This window comes from Alnus glutinosa, chromosome 11 (genome assembly GCF_958979055.1).
Source record: "Alnus glutinosa chromosome 11, dhAlnGlut1.1, whole genome shotgun sequence".
Taxonomy (NCBI): Eukaryota; Viridiplantae; Streptophyta; class Magnoliopsida; order Fagales; family Betulaceae; genus Alnus; species Alnus glutinosa.
Genome location: NC_084896.1, coordinates 17,926,992 through 17,950,744, shown reverse-complemented (window position 1 = coordinate 17,950,744; position 23,753 = coordinate 17,926,992). Strand labels below are relative to the sequence as shown.

Here is a 23,753-nt window from a genome sequence, read left to right as displayed (position 1 = left end):
TTATTTATTATGCCTTTTTAATTCTGTCTTTACTTTCTGTTAAGCTTTGGTATGTCAAGGCTTTAGTTTTGTAATTCCGTTTTCAAGTATTTATTAAAAATAAAAAAAAATAAAGTTTTTTAATTCACTCTTTTTGTAAAAAAATTACTTTATAACACATGACAAATTAGTGTGACTTGTGAGAAATGGAAGTGATTGACACGGGAGCTTCTCTAAGCGTTTCAGTCGGCGGAGCGACTCTAGGACGAATTTTCAATGTGCTTGGAGAGCCTATTGACAATTCAGGTCCTATTCATATTCATAGATCTGCATCTAACTGTATAAAAAAATTACGTACATGACATTAGTTTGCCACGTGTTAAAAAGTAATTTTTAATTATATATAAAGAAAATTATATGAAATTAAAATAAAAAATAATAAAAATAATAAAAATTGTCCTAAATCGTCCTAAATAATAAAAATTGGCTCCCACCACTCCCAAATAAGAGGATAATCAAACCATCTTCAAAATCTCCAATCACCTCTGAGGAGGTGATCTCACAACCCCCTTGCTTACAAGGATTTTGATAAACTTTTTTATGAACTTCTTATAGATTTTTTTAATATGAAAAAAAAAATAAAAAAATTAACACATCATACAGACATGGAGCAAGTGACGTGGCAAACTATATAGAGGGCATTAATCTCGTTAGAGAAATTTATCGCCACGTAATCAGTTTTGAGTTGAAGGAATAAAAAAAAAAAAAAAAAACACAAAATCTAAAGATCGAGTTTAAAATTGAGTTTTAAAGTTTAGATAATAACTTAAAATAGCATGAAAACTTAAAAGATTATTTTAAAATTTCTAAAAAAAATCCTCTCTCGAACGCAAACACAAATACATACAAACGTACCCATCATCTTCCTAAACTTCCGATCCTTCTCAAAAATAAAAAAAATAATAAAATCAAAAATCAAAAATCAAAGTTTTGTCCAACAATTAGTTGGGACTCAAACCACTTTTGACATATTATGGTGCCGTCTCGCCATAGAAGCTTGGAAAAAATCCAATAAAGCAAGGACAAAAATCACGTGGACGTCCAAGCTAGGTACGATGATAGCAAATTAAAGTGTTTTATGGTCCTGATCGAGCCAAAATCTTACTCCTAACATGATTTTTTTTTTTTTATTCCATCTTAAAAGCATTTCAGCCTCCTGCCATTATTTTTGTGAGTTTTACTTTTTTTTTTTTTTGGGGGGGGGGGGGGCGGGGGGCAATGAATCCCCCTTAGGCATGGCTCACTTCATCAACCCACTTGTCGGGTAAATTTTAAATCCGTGCAAAGCACTTCATTCACACGGAACAATTAAGATATCGACTTTCTTGGTGGGCGTGGCTCCAAAAAATTATTTGCACCTAAGAGTACTATTCAAACATTTGACTTAATAAAAATGGCACAAAAACTACAGCTCTTACCACTTGAGCCAACCCCTTATGGTTGGATCAACTAAGTATTAACACTGCAATTGTTAAAGGTTAATCACTTATGCTAGCTAGTAAACCAACATATATAAGATTCAAGATTTGGGTCCCTTGACTTCCTTGTTTCTTGGATTCCTGTTATTACGTACTCATGTCCTATATTATTGGGCAGGAGGCTGCAAGAAGGAGCTTCCTGCACGACAGGAATTTCCTGTCCTAGTAGAAGACTTACTCGTCCAATCAGGAAAGGAACCAAAATTTTTTATCAACTGCATGGGGCCAAAGCGTAAATGAAAAATATGTTAAAATAGAGGAGCCAAAGCATGAATAAGCCCCGTGTAACTATTTTTCTCTTTTCAGTTGACGGTGAGCATGAATTCTCATATGCAACAACAATTTGACATATAATCTCAGCCTCCATATATTAGAGAATTACTTAACAAAAACCACCATATTATGTTCAACGTCTATATAAGTGATAGAAAACATAATTGAATGAAAAACTAAAGATAAAATGCGGAATAATAAAATAAAGAATACAAAAAATTTGACATGGTTCAGTCTATAACTTGCGTCCACAGGAAAAAGCTTAAATGACTATATTATGCTTTTATTCCTTGATTGATTTATAATACAGAATACTCCTATTTATAGGAGAATTGAGATAGGTAAGAATGGTAAACAATTTTGATTAATTTGATTACTATCAAACCTAATTACAATCACCCTTAATTATAAAAGGGAAGTACCATATAATATATTTCCTTTCAATATAAGAAATATATTAAAGGAAAATACCGTACAATATCAATATAATATATTTCTTATATTAATAAGAAATATATCCTTCTAACACTAAGTATCTAACCAATACAAATTCAATAACAACAACCACCATATTATGTTTTGTAATTGATTCCAAATAAATAAACTGTTTATAAACTTCTAATTGGAATCAGATTTTATTCCTTGAAAGAAAAAATAAATAAGAGAATATTCTAATTAAGTGTCCCTAACCTATCTTATAGTATAAACAAAGATAGAGTTAGTATATTTCATCAATATGTGCATGCATTAAATCATAATTGGGTATAAGTTAAAAGAAATCTCTCTCTAATTCTAAAATTCACTTCAGAATTTCTATTGTTGAGTTTCTGCTTCAAATCAAAAGCAAGGTAGAATAAAAAACATATATGGCTGAAAATATGTGTAAAATTATTTTTACTACACAGTATAATTCTTCGACCGAATTACACAAGGAACATAAACGGTGATCATCTTTTGACCAATAGATGAAGTTCGTTAACATAGCTTAATTTGATTAGAAGGCGATATTCCAATTTATTTTCCGTAAAAGAAGTTTAGCATGGATAAAGAGTTTAGTGTAGATATGATGTAAATCTTTTATTATAAGTTAATTTGTCGGGGATCTTATAAGGGAAAAATGCCAAACCGATTCTTAATTTATAGTAAGTTAATTTACAAATCACTCTTTGAACATGTTTTATTATAAGTTAATTTTATTATAGTTTACCTGATTTATAATTAGCTTCATGAGATATCAAAATGAACGCAAAAATCTTTGAGGTATGTCAAAAAAATAATTTACTCATTACAGTTAAATTTCATCCACCGACTTTAATAGGGCACATCTCACAATTTTATTGACTTTGACATGTCAAACTAACAAAATCTGACTATAAAAACTAAATTATTCTTTTAGCATACTTTAAGATTTTTTGAGCTCATTTAATACCACCGAAAGTTAATTACAAATCCAATAAATCATAAGGACTGATTTTACAATTTTTCAGTTCTTATTATATCGGGAGGTGGAAAAGCAATATTTGTCGTACATCACAAACAAGGATTTGTATGTCTCCAAGTGTCAGAATATGATTGAAAACCAAGCACATCAAACGCTCGGTGATTCGTCAACCGAATTAAATTACAGTGGGGACAAAAGGACGATGAAGTTTTGCTGACTATTCCTTGCTAGTTTTTGATTTTATTCTTCCGCGAGAAAAACATTCGTCGTAAAATGAATCCCGACCGTACACGTACAAACAAGCTCGTAAATGCTCTCTGCACTGTATATACCATGCATCTTGAGCATTGCCTATAAGTACTGAGCTGATCTTCTCAGCTCTTTCCACACATACTAATTGCAAGAAACTGGCCATGGCTTCCCTTCTTCAACCAAATACCAGTCATTATGGGCAAAACCAGAACCCAAAAACTCCACGTTCAGCATCTTTAGAACTGGAAACCATTGATATTGATCCGGTGTCTGCAGGTGACGGAGGAGTAAGCGCCGTTAGAAGTACTATGCCGGAGGAGGGTAGTGTTTTCCTGACATGGAACGATTTGTGGGTGACGGTTTCAAACGGAAAGAGTGGTAGCAGATCAATACTTGAGGGTGCGACTGGTTATGCACGACCAGGGGAGGTCTTGGCCATAATGGGTCCTTCTGGTTGTGGCAAGTCTACCCTCCTTGATGCTCTCGCAGGTAAAATTGTCGTTTTTGTTCTAGAATGTTTATTCAGCAAAAATTTATGGACAAATGTACATATAACTTGCATGTTATGTTGCAGGGAGATTAGGCTCAAACATAAAGCAGTCGGGGGAAATTCTCATCAATGGCCATAAACAGGCGCTGGCTTTTGGGACATCGGTAAGGAAGAAGAAGAGGAGAAAAAGAAAAAAAATCTTCATTTTATTTTTATTTATATCGTTAATTATTCTAAAAGCTTAAGTTTATAGAAAGAGTAATGCTATTTTTCACATCCTCTTATCCCAGTTGACGTGATTTATTTTAATTAACTTTAACATGTCAAAAAAGAAATGAAAACTTCTTAAAACACGTGATCACGTTAGTCGATGTAAAATAAGTGTAAAAATAATTTTATTCTTATAAAAAATAGTGAATTTAATCATTTAATTAATACATCCTCACACAAAAACTCAAATATCTCTTAATAAGTGAGACCCAATACGTGAAATATTTAATTGAAATAAAAATAAACTATCGAGTCAGGGTTCGAAGTCAAGACTTATGCTTTAATACCATATATGTTAAATCACTAATTATCTCAAAAACTTAAGTTTATATAAAATGGTTGATTTAATTATTTAATTAATATTCTAATATTTTAAATAAATAAAGAAACAAATATATTTCTTCATGATCGAATTGCAGCAAATATCACTAATTAAATCAATTCTACTTGACAATAAAACCTTGCTAATTAGTTTATTTTCACCATGGTGGCCATAGGCATACGTAACACAAGATGATACTCTGATGACAACATTAACGGTGAGAGAAGCCGTGCATTACTCAGCTCAGCTCCAACTACCGGACTCCATGTCCAAGTCAGAGAAGAAAGAGAGAGCCGATTCGACAATAATAGAAATGGGGTTGCAGGATGCCATGAACACAAGAATTGGTGGGTGGGGAGCAAAAGGCATCAGTGGTGGGCAAAAGAGAAGAGTCAGCATCTGCATAGAGATCCTCACACGCCCCAAGCTTCTCTTTCTCGACGAGCCAACGAGCGGACTCGACAGCGCAGCATCATATTATGTGATGAGCAGAATAGCAAGCCTGGATCAAATGGATGGAGTTGGAAGGACCATAATTGCTTCCATCCATCAGCCCAGCAATGAAGTCTTCCAACTTTTCCACAATCTTTGCCTTTTGTCGTCCGGGAGAACAGTATATTTTGGTCCTGCTTCTCTAGCCAACGAGGCAAGTATCTCTGCTATATATATATATATGTTAACAACAGTTTTCTAGTGCCAAATGCTGGACCAATTTACATCGGTAGAAAAGAAAGAACGTAAGCAGTAGAGCCTGCCGGTAGATGTTGGCGGAGAATAATTCCGATGTTTAAGTAAATATTGTTTGAAAGAGAGATGAATGCACTAAGTATGAGATTTGAGTTTTGAGCCAAAAGTCCCCTTAACCTTGATTGACCTTCATGTTGTGTTCCGCCCTAATCATGGGGTTATTTCCCACGATGGCCTTAGTTTAAGTATCTCACATTCCCAAAAGTGGACAAGGATCCTCTCCAGTTCAGTTGAACTGGAGAGGAACCAGTCAATACAAACATGAGGACAAAATTATCCTTTCATATTTTTTGAACAATTTTACCTTCATATTTGTACTGACCGGCTCCTCTCCAGTTCACTTGAACTAAAGAGGATCCAAATGCCCCAAAAGTAGGATTGTATCCGGCATAGTGGGGTTGATGATTATCTGGCTTGTAGCACAGTTCACTATTATTGGGCCTGATTTCCTGCTACACATGGCACAATGGAACCGGGACTCGGACTGATTTGTGGCCTATCAGATCAGTTCAGCCAGCCTGTCCGCCTAATTCCTATCAATCTATGTTTATGTGTACAAAGTATATAAAACATTTGGTGTTGGAATATGTAACTAAACTTTCCCCTGTTTCAATTTAATGTAGTTTTTCGCTTCCAATGGCTTTCCCTGCCCGACTCTCCAAAATCCATCTGATCACTTCCTGAAGACCATAAACAAGGATTTTGATAAGGTAAGGGAAATTTCAGAATATTTTCAGTCTTATTGAAGTTCTGATCTCGTATGGAAATATGTTAAGTAGCATGTTGATATGATATATCTAGAAAACAATCTCCTTAGAAATCTAAGAAATTCTTCTTTTTTTATTTGAATTACTTGCAGGATCTTGAGCAAGGTGTAGATGGAAGAACACCCACAGAGGAAGCAATTGTCACTCTTACAAAGTCATATAAATCATCTGAGGCGTACCAACAAGTTGGAAGACAAGTAGCTGAAATATGTGAACAAGTAATTAAGCTGCAGGGAATTCATTTTATAGCTTAATTTCTTTCCACAGATAAAGATAAAAAGAAATTAAAGACTGAAATTGACATCTCTGTTTCAGGATTGTGGAGCAGTGGAGAAGAAGAAGAGAAGGCACGCAGGCTTTATAACTCAGTGTCTGGTTCTTACAAGAAGATCTTTCGTGAACATGTATCGTGATCTAGGCTACTACTGGCTGCGCCTAGCTATCTATGTCACATTGGCTTTAGGCCTCGCCACCGTCTTTTACGATCTTGGTTCTACTTACGGATCAATTCAGGTGAGATATTTCTTATCCAGGACAAAAATATATATTTGGATAGCAATTCGTGTTCACATGTCAGGTTCGGATCGTGTCGGAGGACAGATATAAAACTATACAAATCAACTCTAATCTTACCCATTTAATTAAACGGGTTAGACCCGTCAACCCTAACCCACTAATTTCGTATTGGGTTTGTGTTGGGTTAACGGATAGTATCAATAATTGTTAACCCTTATGTTACATGTTGAGTTTACATCGTATCGAAACATGGATATAAAATTATATGGATCAATCATAATCTAACACAACTTATTTAATTAAATGGGTTTAACTCCTCAACCCTAACCTTTTAATTCTATATTGACTTTGTAATTTGTATCATGATTACAGGTCATATAAAAAATTGTGACCCTATTTGTACAGATGTGGCATAGAGGCCGGATTCTGTATATACAGATTAGGATCACTAAAAAAGCTAAATTAATCGTTATACGTTTTGATTTTTTCAGGCAAGAGGTTCACTGCTCATGTTTGTAGCTACATTCCTAACTTTCATGACCATTGGTGGATTCCCTTCTTTCGTGGAGGACATAAAGGTCTGTTGTGTTTTATTCATCGTTGAGCTATTAATCAATTTTAAGCACATAGATTTTATCCAAAAATTTATGGGAAATTTTACTCTCGAACTGTCAAGAGTTTTGCAATTATATTCTATAATTACTAAAATTTATAATGTCAGGCGGTTCTCAAGTTTCAACTCCTTTTAATTTCACTCATCTGTTAATTTTTTGTTAAATTCTAACTGATGATGCCAGAATACCCTAAACATACCCCTTTTTAAATATTTTTAATATTTTTTTTTTTATATATATATATATATATATTTGATGACCCACGGCCAGGTCGTTATTTATTTATTTTTGGCAAATTTGTATTTTTATAAGTTACATAAGAGTATAAAAGGCTATTACAAATAATAATAATAAAAATAATAAAAATAAAATAAAATAAATAGTACAAAAGGCATTTCACTTGTTAGCCGTTTGACTTAATGCAAAGAGGAGTTATTGTTACACTCATGCTGCACAACTTGTGCACTCACACCAGAATGTGGGTCCTACTTCCTTGTGTCTGGTGTAAGTGCACAAGTTGTGCAGGAGAAGTGTAACGACCATTTTCCTAATGGCAAAACTCTAATGTGATAGAAGTAAAATTAAAGTAGTTTGAATTATGGAAAACCGACATTGTAAATTTTGATATACGAGGTTATGATTGCAAAACCCTTACACTGTTAGGAAGTATGTTATTCTCAATATATGCACACTTATGAGCATTTGATTTAATCATATCATTGTATTTTGTATTTTTCTGAGCATATATCATTGTCAATTGTTACCAATGTTTTCTATTCTCTCAAATATCCAGGTATTTGAACGAGAAAGATTAAATGGGCATTATGGGACAAGTACATATGTAATCGGCAACACATTTTCTGCTGTTCCATACTTGTTATTGATTTCATTGATTCCCGGAGCAATTGCTTATTACCTTCCTGGACTTCAGAAAGGAGCTGAACACTTCATATACTTTGCGGCCGTGCTATTTGTTTGCATGATGCTGGTGGAGAGCCTGATGATGATTGTTGCAAGCCTCGTGCCTAATTTTCTAATGGGTATAATAACGGGTGCCGGAATTCAAGGGCTCATGGTTTTAGTCGGCGGATTCTTCCGATTGCCAAACGACATGCCCAAGCCAGTTTGGAGATATCCATTCTACTACATTGCTTTCCACAAGTATGCCTACCAAGGGATGTTCAAGAACGAGTTTGAAGGGCTAACTTTTCTGGGCAATCCCGCCGGAGGGCCACGCACAGTTACCGGTGAAGAAATTTTGAGGGATACATGGGAAATGGAAAGGGGTTACTCTAAGTGGGTGGATCTTGTTATCTTGTTGGGAATGGTAGTTTTGTATCGAATTTTGTTTCTGGTTATCGTTAAGAGCAGTGAGAAGATTAGGCCAGTTTTAAGAGCTTTCTTGTCGGTGCGTCCCAAGCAAACAGCAACGGTCATGGTAAATCCCTCTGCTACACCTTTACATGGGGAGAGTCTGTAGAAGAGTGCATTGATGAAAGAGTAATAATATTAGCAAAGAATGTTGAGGAGATGCAACTCAATATTAGAGAATAGTGTAATTTGGTTAGCAAGTGTAATATTAGAAGACAATGTATTTTGACTTCTTAAATAAGAATATGGGGATGATCACACTATAACAATGATGGATATTTTGCACTCTTTAATCTTTATGAATGGTGAAAACTTCCGTAAAGGTTATCAAGTTTGAGGAGATGCAACTCTTCAGAAGGGAAACAACTTGGCACAAGGTTGTATCCCTTCATTAACAGTAGCATCAAATCCTATAAAAAGATAATATATGGGAGGCATTAATTTAGCTCGTTTGGATATGCAATTTTTCGTTTTCTTTTTTATTGTTTTTAAGATTGTGAATACGATGAAAAAAAAGTTATAAAAAAAAAATAAAAAAAAAATTGAAGAAACATGTTTGGAAATGTGAATTAAACTGAATAGAATTCATGGATTCTCTCCTTGGTTCAATATACGTGTAGTCTCTTGGTATTCTTCTATTTCCTTCTCGTAGGTTCTTCATTACAGAGACCTTCTGTAACAGCCAAGGAGTTCATTAAATGAACTAATAATACTTTATTATGAATAATAGTTTTAAGTAGAATTAAATATATTTTGAAAATATATTTGATGTGTAATTTTATTTTATCAGTTTGAACTAAAAGTGGACACTTTGAACTAGGCGTTGATACACATTATGGATAGTTTAACATTTAAGATTTAAATGCTTTGATTTAAAATATATTAATTAAGGATAGTTTAACATTTAAGATTTAAATGTTTTGATTTAAAATATATTAATTAAAATAGTGGAAATTTTGTATGTAAAATTAATTTAAAAATAAAACAATAACAGAATTTTAAGATAGATCGAAAGTAAGTAGCCTTTTTTTTAAAAAAAAAATTAATAAAAATAAAATAAAATAGCAGAAGAGAAAGGAAAGAATATGACGAATTGGGGAGTTTATTTCAAAAAAAAAAAAAAAAAAAGACTTTGTTTGGAGGACTTTTCAAAGAGAGGAAATGAGAATGTTGACAAGTCAAACAAAGAAAACAATTTCTAGTGTTTTTAAAAGTAGGATAAAACGCAGTGTGTGAAAACGAAAACAGTTTCGGCGCCTACAATCCTGTAGCAGCACCGATTAAATCTTTATAAAAAATACCAGCTGGATCCCCAAAACTCTACCCATAAATACCCGGCCCTGCATGTAAAAATAAATTCACACTCACTTCTCTCGCTCTTTCTTACGAGCAGACAGCAGTGAAAAATGAAAAAATAAAATAAAATAAAATAGAGAAATATTTAGAATAGTGAGAAAATTTTAGAGCAGTAAAATTGCTAGGTATAAATTCTTTTATTTTTAGTTTATGTCCATTTTAGTTATTAGAATTTAAAATTATGTTGATATAATGCTTAAATTGTTGGGGAAATTAAAGTGTGATTGAATATCTCAGGAAATGATATTATATTCAATCATTCTTTTAAAATTACAAATGCGTCGTTGTGATGCCCGATTAATTTTAAGACATTTTAGATATGTCGTTATGATGCCCAAATAATATTAAAATATTTAGAAATGTCGTTATGATGCCCAAATTGAATTTATGACATTGTAAAAATAGCATTATACTGCCCAAATTTTTAGGATTTAGAATAAGGCTTAAGAATGAGAAATAAAGAATATAAGCTAATATGAAGGAACAATGTTAATGCCAAAAATTTACGAAAGCGCAAAAAGTCATTCTAAGAGAATATTAAGCCTAAACAGTAAGTTAAACTTACTGACCCTGCATTATTTTACAAAAGCATGTTATGTATGTTTTCTTGAGCCCTGTTATTTTAATTACACGTATGAATATATTTTTATATGTTTTACATATGTATTAAATGAAAATGTGTTTTCAAAAGAATAGGATTGAGTTTTGGAAGGAAAGTGTGATTTGTGAAAATGATAATATTCTATGAAAATTATGTATGAATGCATGCCAAGGCCCAGCGGTTAGGTGGGGATTATGCACCTAACACCTCGAAGCTATGAGAGGGATAAATTATTAGCACCTTGCGGTTAAGTGGGGTATCACTTGACACCTCAAATCTATGAGAGGGATAAATTATTAGCAACCTTGCAGTTAGGCGGGGTAGCACTTAGCAAACTCTTGAGGATAAATGGGAGGATAAATTCACTTATTGAGATGTTATGCAATGTTATGTGTTAAAGTATGTTAATTTTAACTGATGTTTTACTTATTATGCTATGAACTGTTTTACTGCTTCATATTATAAAATGTGGAGTTAATTATGTAGTAAGAAAATGCAAAGAAAGATTTTTATGTTTTATTATTATGTATCAAACTGTCTATCACCTGGTTTACTATTTAGCCATACTTTTATTGAAAACAACTTTGTGAAAACCCTACATAAGTGGCTGTCTAGTAAGCACTAGTGAAGAGATATTTTATAAACAAATGAGGGCTCAGATTAGAAATGGTCAATTTGCTTGAACTTGCTGAGTTGTAGACATCTCTCTTCCACCTATAAATTTTTATAGATGCAGTTGAAGAGGAGGAAGAAGAAGAAGCGGGCATGTACGATTGTTTGATTTATGATGAGAGAGGCTGACTAGAAGCCTCAGTTTCTTGTGGAAGAATTAGTGTAATTAATGTTAATAGTGGAAATATTGGTAGTTTTAGATGTGTGTATTTTAGTATGCCACTTATGGCAACTTCTGCTCTACAGTGTATTGTTAATAACTTTGTAAAGAATGTAGCTTGCTGTCTAAGGTAGTTTTGGGTAAAACTAAGTTTTTAGTTGCTGATATATATATATAATATGTGAAGATTTTAGATGCTCTGGTACAATTATACTTTTGAGGAAAACTCTGTATATATATATATTGTTATTTTATGTAGTAGTTTTACGTGTAATTCTAGATAATTACATTTACATCTTGTTTAGAAAGCCGGGGCGCTACAGGTTGGTATCAGAGCAGTTGACTTTGAGCAGGTTGGTATCCCCATGGTGTTGCAGCTTTGTTACGTTACAACGGTTTGGTCTTGGGTTCCACCAGAAATCAACGGAAGATCCGGTCATTGGGTACATATCCCGAGTGTCATAAAAATCATTCACAAATCAAACCAAAAAATTTTCAAAACCCCGTCTTTCAGTCGTAAATCATCACAATCCAAACCCAAAACAATCACAAAATGTAAATCAAACCTATGAATTTCACTTACCCAAAAAAGAAGAAGAAGATCCGTTTGGTGGTTTGAAAGGGAGTGGTGATGAGGAAGGCCGGAGGGGGTGAGAGAAAGAGAGAACCAGCTGAAAATCCACATATTCCGGCCGGATCTCTCTTTGTATCCGGCCAGAGATTTGGCCGGGCGTGGGTTTCGGCCAAATCCGGTCGGAGATCCGACTTTCCGCTTCAGATCCGACCTTAGTGATGTCACCGACTCCGTGTCCAGATCCCGTCGTCCCGTTTTCGTCGCCCGTCTTAGTTGCCGGCCACAGAGAGAGAGGGAGATGAGGTCGAGAGAGATCTTTTTTTTTTAAAGGGAGAGAGATCTAGTTCTTTCTTTAAAAAGAATAAAACAGGAAGAAAAAAAAAAAAGAAAGAAAAGAAAACAGAGGAAAAAAAATCAGACGGTTTCAATTTTTTCCAGACAGTTTTCCTTAAACCGTCTGGAAATAAAATAGGAAAAAAAAAATCAGACGGTTTAAAGAAAACCGTCTATAAATTTACAGACTGTTTTCTTAAAATTGTTTGGAAATATAAATTTTCAAACGGTTTTTCCAAACCGTCTGTAAATTTACAAACAATTTAGTTGAAACCATCGTAATTTATTATTTTATGGACAATTTTCAAAAAAGAATTTAATAAAAACTTTTTTGATCTCAGTTTGTCTATTCCCACCTCTCACTTTCTTTGTGGTTTGGATATATATATATATATATATATAAAAATTACCACATAATCCTACCCTTAGTTAAACTTACAGGATGCCATTTGTCAAAATTGTGGCACAAACGTTGCTCATCCTAAAAAGAAAAGACTTCAAATCACAGGATTTATGGGCTCTTACAAGAATTATTTTATGCCATTACGAAACTATTTGTATCATCCAAAACACATATAGCTCTAGACATGATATGCAGACTCATACTCATTAGTTGATGAGCAGGTTCTGGATTGAAACGAAAAGGCTTGATTAACATACAAATAAGCATAGCTTCTATTACTTTGATTACTAACGTACGTTGCCACTAAGAATCAATTGACATCTGCAAATGGAGTTCTCTCAAGCATAGGTGAGACTCTCAGATCCGGGATCTTGCTTTCTGTGAGAGTCCATTTCAATCTATTCTCTGAAGTTTTGTCTTCTTTGTCAATTTCAGAGGCAGGTTCTCTCATCTCCTCAATGGATGCCAAACTTGGCACTACTATAGCTCGTTTCTTGGGTGTTGTACAACTATGCTCATCGACCTGTTCATGGCAACATCAATGTTAGATAAAAGTAGTAGAAAGTAGAAAAACGAAATGCTTCAAAGGTGCGTTAAAATGTCGTTTTTCTTAAAAAATTATTTGTCTCCACTAGACAATGAGGAAACGGTTGAAATGTATTGAATGAGATATTAGTTGTAGAATTAAAAATGTTTGCTTTTGTTTCGTGTATTTCAAACAGAGATATGGTTGAAAAGCATTGAATGAGATATTTAGTTGGGTGGGAAAAGGCCGGGAAAAGGCTATGCACAACAGTTGTTTAACTGTTGTGTAGGAGCATAGAGACATGGGGTGAGTCCCACTCCATATTTCTAGAAAGTTGCACAATAATTATACAACTGTTGTGCACCAATCACTCTTCTAGAATGGTTGAAATGTTGTACAATGATTAAAATGCATTCAATGCTCGAAAATTTAAATGCAGTGAAATTTGGTTGAGATGCATTGCATTCAATGCATTGATTGACATGCTTTAAAAATATTTCGAATTACATTTGGCTGGTATTGCTGTGTGGTTGATCAATGAAATGAAATCTATTGAATGAAATGCATGAAAGATAATATAATGCAGAATATAAAGCGGAATAATAAAATAGAGACACAAAAATTATGTGCTTTGATTTATGATTTATGTTCACAAGATAAGCCCAAATAGCTACATTTTGCTCTTATTTCGTTGAGTGATATTTAAAATATAATAGACTTCTATTTATAGGAGAGTTAGATCATACAAATAGATTTCAACTACAATTAAGTAATAGTCTTCAACTGTGACTACGTGATAGACTTCAAATGTACGTAGCTAGTCTTCAAATGTACGTGATGGACTTCAACTGTACAATTTTAAAAATGTGTAGTCTTCAACTATAACTTGGATTCTTGAACTCCTGAGATACTCTAATATCCCCTAAAACTCAAGGTGGAAATTTGTGGATCTTGAGTATGATTTTTATTTTATTTTTTTGAAAACTTGCCGGAAGATTGCAACAAACGGTTGAATCTCGCCGTAAACCATCAAGGGTAGTCGGATTTTGCTACAAAACACCAAGGGACGGTCGAATCTCGTCGCAAAATACCATGGGGCAGTCGGATCTTGCTGCAAAACACCAAGGGACGGTTTAATCTGACCGCAAATACCAAGGGACGGTAGAATCTCGCCGCAAAACACAAAGGGACGGTTGGATTTCACCGTAAAATACAAAAGCCAGAAAAAAAAAAATAAATTGAAATCCACAGGATCTAAAACTGGCATTAGCCTATATTTCTGATACCGTGAAAGATTATATAATGCGAAATATAAAGCGAAATAATAAAATAGAGACAAAGAATTACATGTTCAATCTATGATCTACGTCAACAGGATAATGTCATTTTGTTCTTATTTTTTTGAGTAATGTTTACAATATACCATGCTCCTATTTATAAGAGAATTAGATAATACAAATACACTTTAACTACAATTAAGTAATAGTCTTCAACTGTATTTAGGTTACAATCTACAATTGTAATTTGGATTCTTGAATTCCTAATATATTCTAACAATGCATTGAATGAAATAGTTGAAAATGCTAATATTGTCATGTGGTTGGTCAATGAAATGCATTGATAGTTAGTTGTTTATTTAGGTATTCATAATAGTTATTGTGAATGATTAAAAAATAGTATTTATTTAAAGTGTAGAAACATTTAGAGAATTTAGAGAGTTTGTTGTTTGATACATGGTTTAAAAAAATGAGTAGCTAAGATTTTGTACTCCTCTCTGTTCTCTCTCTATGGAATTAGGGTTGAATTTTTTTCATCTGACCCCTTCTGGGTTTAGAGTATCATTCTGTTTGTTTTTCGTTCTATTCTCTCTATATCTTCGTTTCTTCTCTGTGGCTTTGTTCTTTGTGTTGGTGTTATCAACTCTCTATGGTTGTTTGGTGTTTTTGCTTGCGATTTGAGTATAGTATGGATGTTCTATCATCTATGTGTGAAAACTTTACTCTCTCGGAGAAGGAGGATGTGGAAGTCCAGATTGGGGAGGACAGTGCTGACCCTATTGCAAATAGGGGTCAATCATGCTTGGTGGGAAGATTACATGCGGACAGAGTGGTTCCGAAGGACTATATTCGGGTTCATATGTTGCGTGCATGGAAGATATTGGGAACGGTCTCATTCAAAGTTCTTGGGGACAATCTTTTCTTGTTAGATTTTGAACATGAGTGGGATAAAACTCAAGTTATGGGGGAAAGGCCTTGGCTATTTGATGGCAATCTTGTGACTATTGCGGAATTTGATGGGTTCACACCCCTTTCACAAATGGATTTTGAGAAGGCTGCATTTTGGGTGAGGATGTACAACCTTCCATTGGTGTGCATGGGTTCGGCGATAGGTCATCAGATTGGTTCCACTGTGGGTGTGGTGGAAGATGTTGAAGTTAATGATGGGGATGTGCCGTGAGGGGAATACCTTCGGGTCCGCATTGTCATTGATTTGGCAAAACCTCTTGATAGGGGTAGAAAAATCACGATTAAGAATAAATCAACCTGGGTTGCGTTTCAGTATGAGAAAATTCCTAATTTTTGCTACAATTGTGGTGTGGTTCGACATGGTAGAAAGGGATGTGTGGCTAGTGAAAGTAATGTTGAGGGTGGTTTACCAGGGGAGAGTCCATTTGGTTCCTGGCTCAAGGTCATCCATGTGTTTCGGAAATGGCGAGGTGGTGATGAGTCGAAGGGTCGTTGGCATACCAATCAAGGACAACAGTGGAGACGCGGAAGGCATTCTTGTGAGTCTCCAGCGGAGGACAGTCAAACTGGTGCCGGTGATGATTCACAGAGTCCTACTCTTAGTGATCCTCTGAACGAGAAGCAAAATTCCAGCATGATAAGTCTGATTTTTTCTGATTCAAATATTATGGGACGAGATTCTCGGCATCAGATGCGTAGCAGGATTCCTGAGGATCCCTTATCTAGTGATTTACAGGAGGTTGGCTCTGGCAAGGTGGGTGTTGTTACGGGTTTGGCGGACGGGATTTCTGTGAATCCCGCTCTAGGCATGGATAATTCAGGGATGCGGGATATGCGGGATACGAGTGTTGGGGAATTTAAAAACTCTTTGGGTTTGATTTTGAGAGATGAGATGCGGGTTACTCTAGCTAGTGGCTTTGTAGGGGCTGACTTGTCTCAAGATCAGGTTGGTGGGGGCCCATCTCGGTTTGTGGGGAGTTGGTATTCTAAGTTGGGCCAAATGCAGTGGCAAGACGTTGGGGATGGGCCGCATGAAGTCCAGCTGGATTGGGACCAAAAAGCCACGTCTTATTTTCCTTAAGTTGTCTTTAGAAAGTCTTCCTCAAAGAACTCTCCTACGAAGGACACGTGTATCTCACCTCCACCACTCTTTGTTTCTCCTCAAAGTGAAAGTGTGAGTCAACCTTTTGAAGCTTCCAGAACTCAGCAACAAGGTGCGACTTCTCATGGGTACAGGAAACGACATCCACCGAAATGGAAGAAGAAGAAGGGCAGTGGTAGTGCTTCTATCCAACAAGTTGGAAACCTCACGGTGGCCTCAACCTTTTCTCTTGGAGGTTCTGATGGTAAACGCAAGTTGAATGATAGCAGCGATTCACGCGTGGTCAAGAAGGAAAAGAAGAATGGTGCATCAATTAAGCCCACTAGGGGACTTTCGGCGATGGCTGTGGAACAACCCCACAGAGCTGTTCAGTCCCTTTGCCGGTTGGTGAAGGATAAGAAGCCTACTTTGGTTTTTCTTATGGAAACCAAAGTGACACGGAATAAGGTATGTTTTCTGCCTTCTAAATTGGGTTTGGAAAACATGTTCGTTGTGGATTGTTGAGGAAGAAGTGGTGGTTTGATCCTCCTTTGGAAGAAGTTTGCTTTGGTAGAGGTTTAGAATTTTAGCTGCAGACATATTAATGCTATAGTCCGTGACACCTCTCCTGGAGCTCAATGGAAACTTACTTGTTTTTATGGGCATCCGGATGTAGCAAAGAGGTATCAAGCTTGGATGTTGCTGTGACATTTGGTGAATTTGTCTCCGGCCCCATGGCTTTGTCTTGGGGATTTTAAAGAAATTGTGTCTTTAGGGGGAAAATCTAGTTCCTCAATTCGTCCCAGAGGCCAAATGGAAGCTTTCCAAAATACCCTGAATGACTGTAACTTATTGGATCTTGGTTTTTCGGGTCTTAAATTTACTTGGTGCAATGATTGTGCGAGCTGTGGAATTACTAGAGAATGGCTGGATAGAGCCGTTGCTAATCATGGGTGGGTCCAAAGTTATGATGTTGTTGCGGTAGATGTTCTGCCTCGTTACTATTCGGACCATCATCCTATTCTTGTTTCTTTTTCAAGGCATCAGGATACTGTATGGCAAAAAAAAAAGACAATTTCGGTATGAAAGTAGCTGGGAGAAACAAAAGGATTATGGGGCATTGATAAAGCAAGAGTGGCGGGTCAGGGAGTCCTCAGAGGCTGCTTGGGTTAAGGTGAGAAACAATCTTATGGGGTGTAAAAGGGTTCTCCAGCGGTGGATTAGGTAGGAAGGTGGTGATCTAAAAGAAAAATTGCAGTTGAAAGAACAAGATCGGTTGACTATGCAGATCCAGGATCCAATGGTAGGGAGAGAAGAAGAGTGTCAAGTTCGGGATGAAATTCATTCTTTACTTGAACAAGAGGAAGTAAAATGGAAACAACGGGCTAAAGAGAATTGGCTTATGTATGGTGATAGAAATATGAAAATTTTCAATGCCAACGCAAATCAGAAAAACAGAAGTAGCCACATTGAGCAAATTCTGGACCAAGATGGGTGGATGTGTTCTGAATAGGGGAAAATTGAAGGGGCCGTTGTTTCTTATTTTCTGACTTTATTTACGGCAGGGGAAAATTTGGAGGTGGAAACTAGTACAAGGGCTGTTCAAAGAAGGGTAACCCAGGCTATGAACAATAAACTCTTGGCTGAGTTCGCTATGGAGGATATTAGTACTGCTTTGAATCAAATGGCAGCTCTTAAGGCCCTAAGGCCCGATGGTTTTACAGCAGGTTTTTACCAACAAAATTGGGCGACTATTCACAAGGAGATTTGCATTGCTATTCTATCTTTCTTTAATACTAGTGTGCTAGATAATAGAATAAACATGACTAATATTGCTCTGATTCCTAAGCTCACCTCCCCCAGTAAGGTCATTGATTTTAGGCCTATTAATTTATGTAATGTTATTTATAAACTAATCTCTAAAGTCTTGGCTAATCGGCTTAAAGAAGTGTTGCCAGGAATTATATCCCCTTCTCAAAGTGCTTTCATCCGTGGACGGTTGATTACTGATAATGTCATAGTTGCTTATGAAACTATGCATTCTATGCAGACTCGGATGTGGAGTAAGGTCGGTTTTATGGGTTTGAAGCTTGATATGAGTAAAACTTACGATTAGGTGGATTGGGTTTTCTTGGAAGCTGTTATGAGACTGTTGGGGTTTGATGAGAGGTGGATACATTTGGTTATGAGTTGTGTCCGCTTAGTTCAATATTCAGTGGTGGTTAATGGAAATTCAGTGGGCAACATTTATCCTACTAGGGGAATTCGGCGGCAAGATGATCCTATTTCCCCTTATCTTTTCATCATTTGTGCTGATGCTTTAAGTTCTTTAATCCATCGAGTAGTGGACACGGGTATTATTACAGGTATTCCTACCTCCCCTAGTGGCCCATGGTTGAGTCATTTGTTTTTTGCAGATGACAATTTGCTTTTCTGTAAAGCAAATTTAGTTGAGTGGAGAAGATTAATGAGGAGTCTGGGAGTTTATGAAGCTGGATCAGGGCAAAAATTGAATCTTCAAAAGACTTCAATACTTTTTAGCAGGAACACAACTGATGTGAAAAAAAGGAGATTCTTATTGCTACTTGTTTTATGGAGGCTCAATGGATCGATACTTATCTTGGTTTGCCTTCTTACATCAACAAATAAAAAATCCAATCTTTTAGTAATATTAAAGATTGGGTTCAAAAGCGGTTAAATAATTGGAAGATTAAATTCATTTCTCAGGCTGGAAAGGAAATATTATTGAAGGCTGTTGCGCAAGCAATTCCAACTTACAGTATGAGTGTTTTCCAACTTCCAGCCACTTTGTGTAAAGAGTTGGAGGGCTTGATGCAGCATTTTTGGTGGAGACATATGGCAAAGGAGGCTAATGTACATTGGATGAGCTGGAAAAAAAAAATGGGAAGATCCAAATCTATTGGGGGGCTTGGTTTTTGGGATCTTATTATGTTTAATAAAGCCTTGCTTGCTAAACAAGGCTGGCGACTTATGCAAAATCGTGACTCCCTTATAGTTAAAGTTCTAAGGGCAAAATATTTCCCTCATGTTTCTTTCTTGTCATTTGCGGTGGGAACACGACCTTCTTTTGTATGGAGAAGTTTGTTGTCTGCAATAGATTTATTAAAAGAAGGTTTGGTGTGGAGGGTTGGTGATGGGAAGAGTATTCACATTTGGAACGATTGGTGGTTGCCTACACCTTCTTCTTTTATGGTATAGTCTCCCCCAATGGTGGTTTCTGTAGATTCGGCAGTCTTAGCTCTTATTGACTCAGATCAACGGGGGTGGAATACTAGCCTTATTAATGCTATTTTTAGTATGGAAGAAACAAAGGTTATTACTGCTATTCCTTTGAGTCCTACTCTTCCTTCGGATCGAATTGTGTGGCAAGGCACAAAGAATGGAGTTTTTTCAATACAAAGTGTATATAACTTAGGAATGGAAATTAATGCTCGCAGTTTGGGTGGTACATCACAGGAGGGGGGTGGATTGAAAGTCTAGTCTGTTATTTGGAATTTGAGAGTTCCAAACCCTGTAAAGCTCTTCATGTGGCGAGCGTGTAATGGTTTACTTCCCACTAAAAGCAATTTATCTAGGCGGAAAATTGTGGATTCTAATCTTTGCCCTTACTATAGCAATAACTCTGAAACAGTATTTTCATGTCCTCTGGAAATGTCTAGTTGCTCAAGATGTCTGGGGTGGGAGTTTAGTACAATTTCATAAGTGTTCTTTCATGGGAGATAATTTTGTGCAGTTGGTGGAGTACTGTATAAAGCGCTTCTCATCTGAAGATTTGGGTCTTATGGCAGTAATCTCTTGAAGAATTTGTTTACGTCGATCAATTTATTTTTGATAATATTTTCACTCCCCCTCAAACTGTTTTCAAGGAATCAATGGAATCACTTGATGAATTCTGCAGGTACAATAAAAAAGAGGAGGATTTAGTGATTTCTTGGGGGGGGTGGGGGGGGGGGGGGGGGATTTTAGTTCTCTATTATTGCTAAAGGGGTGGCAACCTCCGCCTGTTGGAATTATAAAGGTGAATTGGGATGCTTCTTTGCTAGTTAAGGAGCGTCATATTGGTATTGGGATTGTGGCTAGAGATGAATATGGTAACTTTTTAGGTGCATGGGCTAGCACGAAAATGGTTGTGACTACACCGAAAGTGGCTGAAGCTATGGCGGCCCTAGAAGCGATTTTATTTTGTAAGCATGTTGGTTTCTTCAATGTTCTCCTTGAAGGAGATGCTAAGCAAGTGGTAAATGATGTTAACCATGGTTCTCTAAACCTGTCAACGGCTGGCCATTTTATTGAGGGGATTATTTCATAAATGCAAGGGCTCAAGTATGCATCTTTGGTTTATGTGGGTAGAAAGGCTAATAATGTGGCCCATTGCTTAGCAAAGGAGGCATCTAGTAAGGTTGTTGATTTAGTTTGGCTTGAGGATAAACCTCATTGTATTTTGCATGCACTACTTAGGGACCGTTCTTGTCCTTAGATATTTTTTTGAGGATTAGTTTTATTCTATCGATGAAGAAGTTCCAACATTGTTCAAAAAAAAAAAGAAATTGAGTAGCTAAAATCCTTAAAGTAGATTGTTAGAATTAAATTTAGAGAAATTATAAAGAGACCATTGTAAAAGGTATGTTTGGGAATAAGAAGAATCTCGATTCTATTTGCTATAATGTTCGAGTTTTTTTAAAAACAAATTAAATTTCATCTCACTTTTTTTTAATTTTATCTTAGAAAGTCAAACTATTTAAACATTTTTTCAACTTTATTTGTCTTAAAATTCAACCGCTAAAATAATTAAACTCAAGTTTTAAAAAGTCGAACACCCAAACATGTTAAAAGAGTTATCTTATCCTATCCTCCAAGAGGCTATGGAGAGATTTGAAGTTCAAATCATCTGTAGAGCATCTTTGACCAGAGGAAAGGAAGGCAAATACTATTTTCTGGTCCGTAATAGCTTAGTAGTCCAACGTTTAATAGAAAAGGATAGCAAGGACTTGCAGTACTCTTACATTTGAAGTTATGTCTTTCACAGTATTTAATAGGAAAAAGAAAATCATAAAATTATAGAATAGTTCATAACGACAAATAATAATATTGGGTTGGTTCCGTAAACGATTTTGTAGTGAAATTTTGGTTTAAACAGTATTAAAAAGTGATTGATGTGATATAAAGTAGATAAATCTTGATATTTTTTCAAAAGAAAAGTAAAAAAGTTATATTTATTTTGTTCAAATAATAATAAAATGTGATTGGTGTGATGTAAAAAGTAAAAATATTTTTAATTTCACTTTTTTAAAAAAAAAAATAAAAATAAAAATTGAAATGGTTTGTTAAACGGTTCAATTGGTCTTCTAGATTATGAGACGCATGCAACGTTTGGTCCCAAAGCTATGTCTGGACTTATACTCAAGTGATGCTCAAGAATCACGAGGAAATGCCGAAATGGGAAATGACGACTCCTTTTTCCAAGTCTTTGCCGCGTTCTTTGTTTCCTTACGGCGGCATCATTCAGTCTTCTTTCCCCACACAACGAATTAATATGCATTAATAAAGAACGACCAAGACTTAGACTACGCTTATCTATAAAAAAACAAAAGAAGACTTAGACTATGCTTCAAAGACTATTGCAGTCGGATAAGATTGTATAAATTTGAGAGAATTTAAGTATGTGATTATGATATATTATTTATGGAAGTCATTTGACCGGATAAGTAGTGGGACAACACAGTTTTTATTTAGTCAAATTGGTCTCTCATAATTACCTATCTGAATTCTCAATTCGTTGCAGTCATTGCGAATACCTCGATTAACTGAAAAAAGTGAAAAGCGATGAATCTACAGGTGGGAGTGAGATTTGATGCAATATATTTTATTTGGGTGGTTCATTTTAAATGAACGGTTCACATCGTAGTCATAATTTAAAAAAATATATATATATTTATAGAATGATTTTTCCAATATAGTTTAATTTTAATCCGAAACGAACTTTCATTACATCTTTAGAAATGACCATATATTGTCATTTTTTACCGTTGAAGTCATTAACGTATTGATTGAAAAACTACGCATTTGCTTTTAGAAAAATTGTGATCGAAAGTCGCCCCGCAAAAGAAAGAGAAAACCTGTTGGGCACGTCTAATTTACTGAAAATGAAAAAAAGTGAAATGGAATAATTATTTCTATTTGATAATTTGAATGTAATATTAAAATAAAACACTCGATGTGTATTGGTCTCTTTGATAGAATCAAATTTCTTAAAACGTTCTTATACTAGTGTATTTTTAATGACAGCATTTTAAAAAAAAATTACAGTTTAGCTTCTTAAATTACCATCCGTTTTGTAACTAGCCTTAAACATTCCGACTCCAATTTTTGAAATTATTAGTTTTATTATTTTTCAACTTTTGAAGCGTAAAAGACGTTATATGTAGTAATCCTCCATTTTCTCGGGAACCAACCGAGAAACATGTTTTCCTCCTCTGTATCCGAGATTCAAACCCCGTTTGCAAATTTCTTCTCCTTTGAATTCAACGATAAATGTAGCCGCGAGGTTTTGTCTTGCCCAAATTTGTCTATTATTAGTCTACGTTCTTGTGAATTTTCCATAAAATAAAAATTAAAGTTAAAAGTAAATTAGACGGCCATTTAAGGCCACCCCCTTCCTTATCTATATATATATATATATAAAATAAAATAAAATAAAAAAAAGGCCACCCCATTCCCAAGCATTATTCTTTTTCATTTTCCTTTTTTTTTAAAAAAAAAAAATATTATAATTTTTTTAGATTAGTTTTTTTTTTTTTTAATTAATAATTGAAAAATGACACGTCGCAAGGGTATTATGGACATATTTTGTCAAAAGAGGCATTTTTCAAATGTTTTTGTAATTTGGGGGATCGGAGTCGGAATGTTAGCAGTTTATGGGGCTAGTTGCAAAACGGGTGGTAATTTAAGGAGTTAAATTGTAATTTTTTCTTTTTTCTTTGTTATGTAATAATGCCAAGAAAAATAATTCTTTAAAAAAAAAAAAAATACTCCTATTATTATTATTTTTTAATTTTAACCACCCAATTTCTTTTGTTTGTTTTTTTTCAATTTGGCCCACAAGTTGCATATGCTTGCTCTGCCGTTGGTTTGAAGGAAAACAGCCAAACAAATCCGAATCTTGAATTTGGTCCTTGAATTTTGGAAATTTTATTTTTTCGT

The 23,753-nt window shown here is 35.1% G+C and overlaps 1 protein-coding gene across 1 annotated transcript; it reads left to right on the top strand.

Moving 5' to 3' along the window:
• Window positions 1–3,636: 3,636 nt before the first annotated feature.
• LOC133881678 (ABC transporter G family member 1-like) lies at window positions 3,637–8,865 on the top strand. Its single transcript, XM_062320673.1, has 8 exons — window positions 3,637–3,972; window positions 4,058–4,137; window positions 4,741–5,211; window positions 5,936–6,022; window positions 6,172–6,297; window positions 6,395–6,592; window positions 7,087–7,173; window positions 8,003–8,865. Exons 1-8 carry the CDS (start codon window positions 3,645–3,647, stop codon window positions 8,687–8,689), a joined length of 2,064 nt encoding a protein of 687 aa, XP_062176657.1. The 5' UTR covers window positions 3,637–3,644; the 3' UTR covers window positions 8,690–8,865.
• Window positions 8,866–23,753: the final 14,888 nt, after the last annotated feature.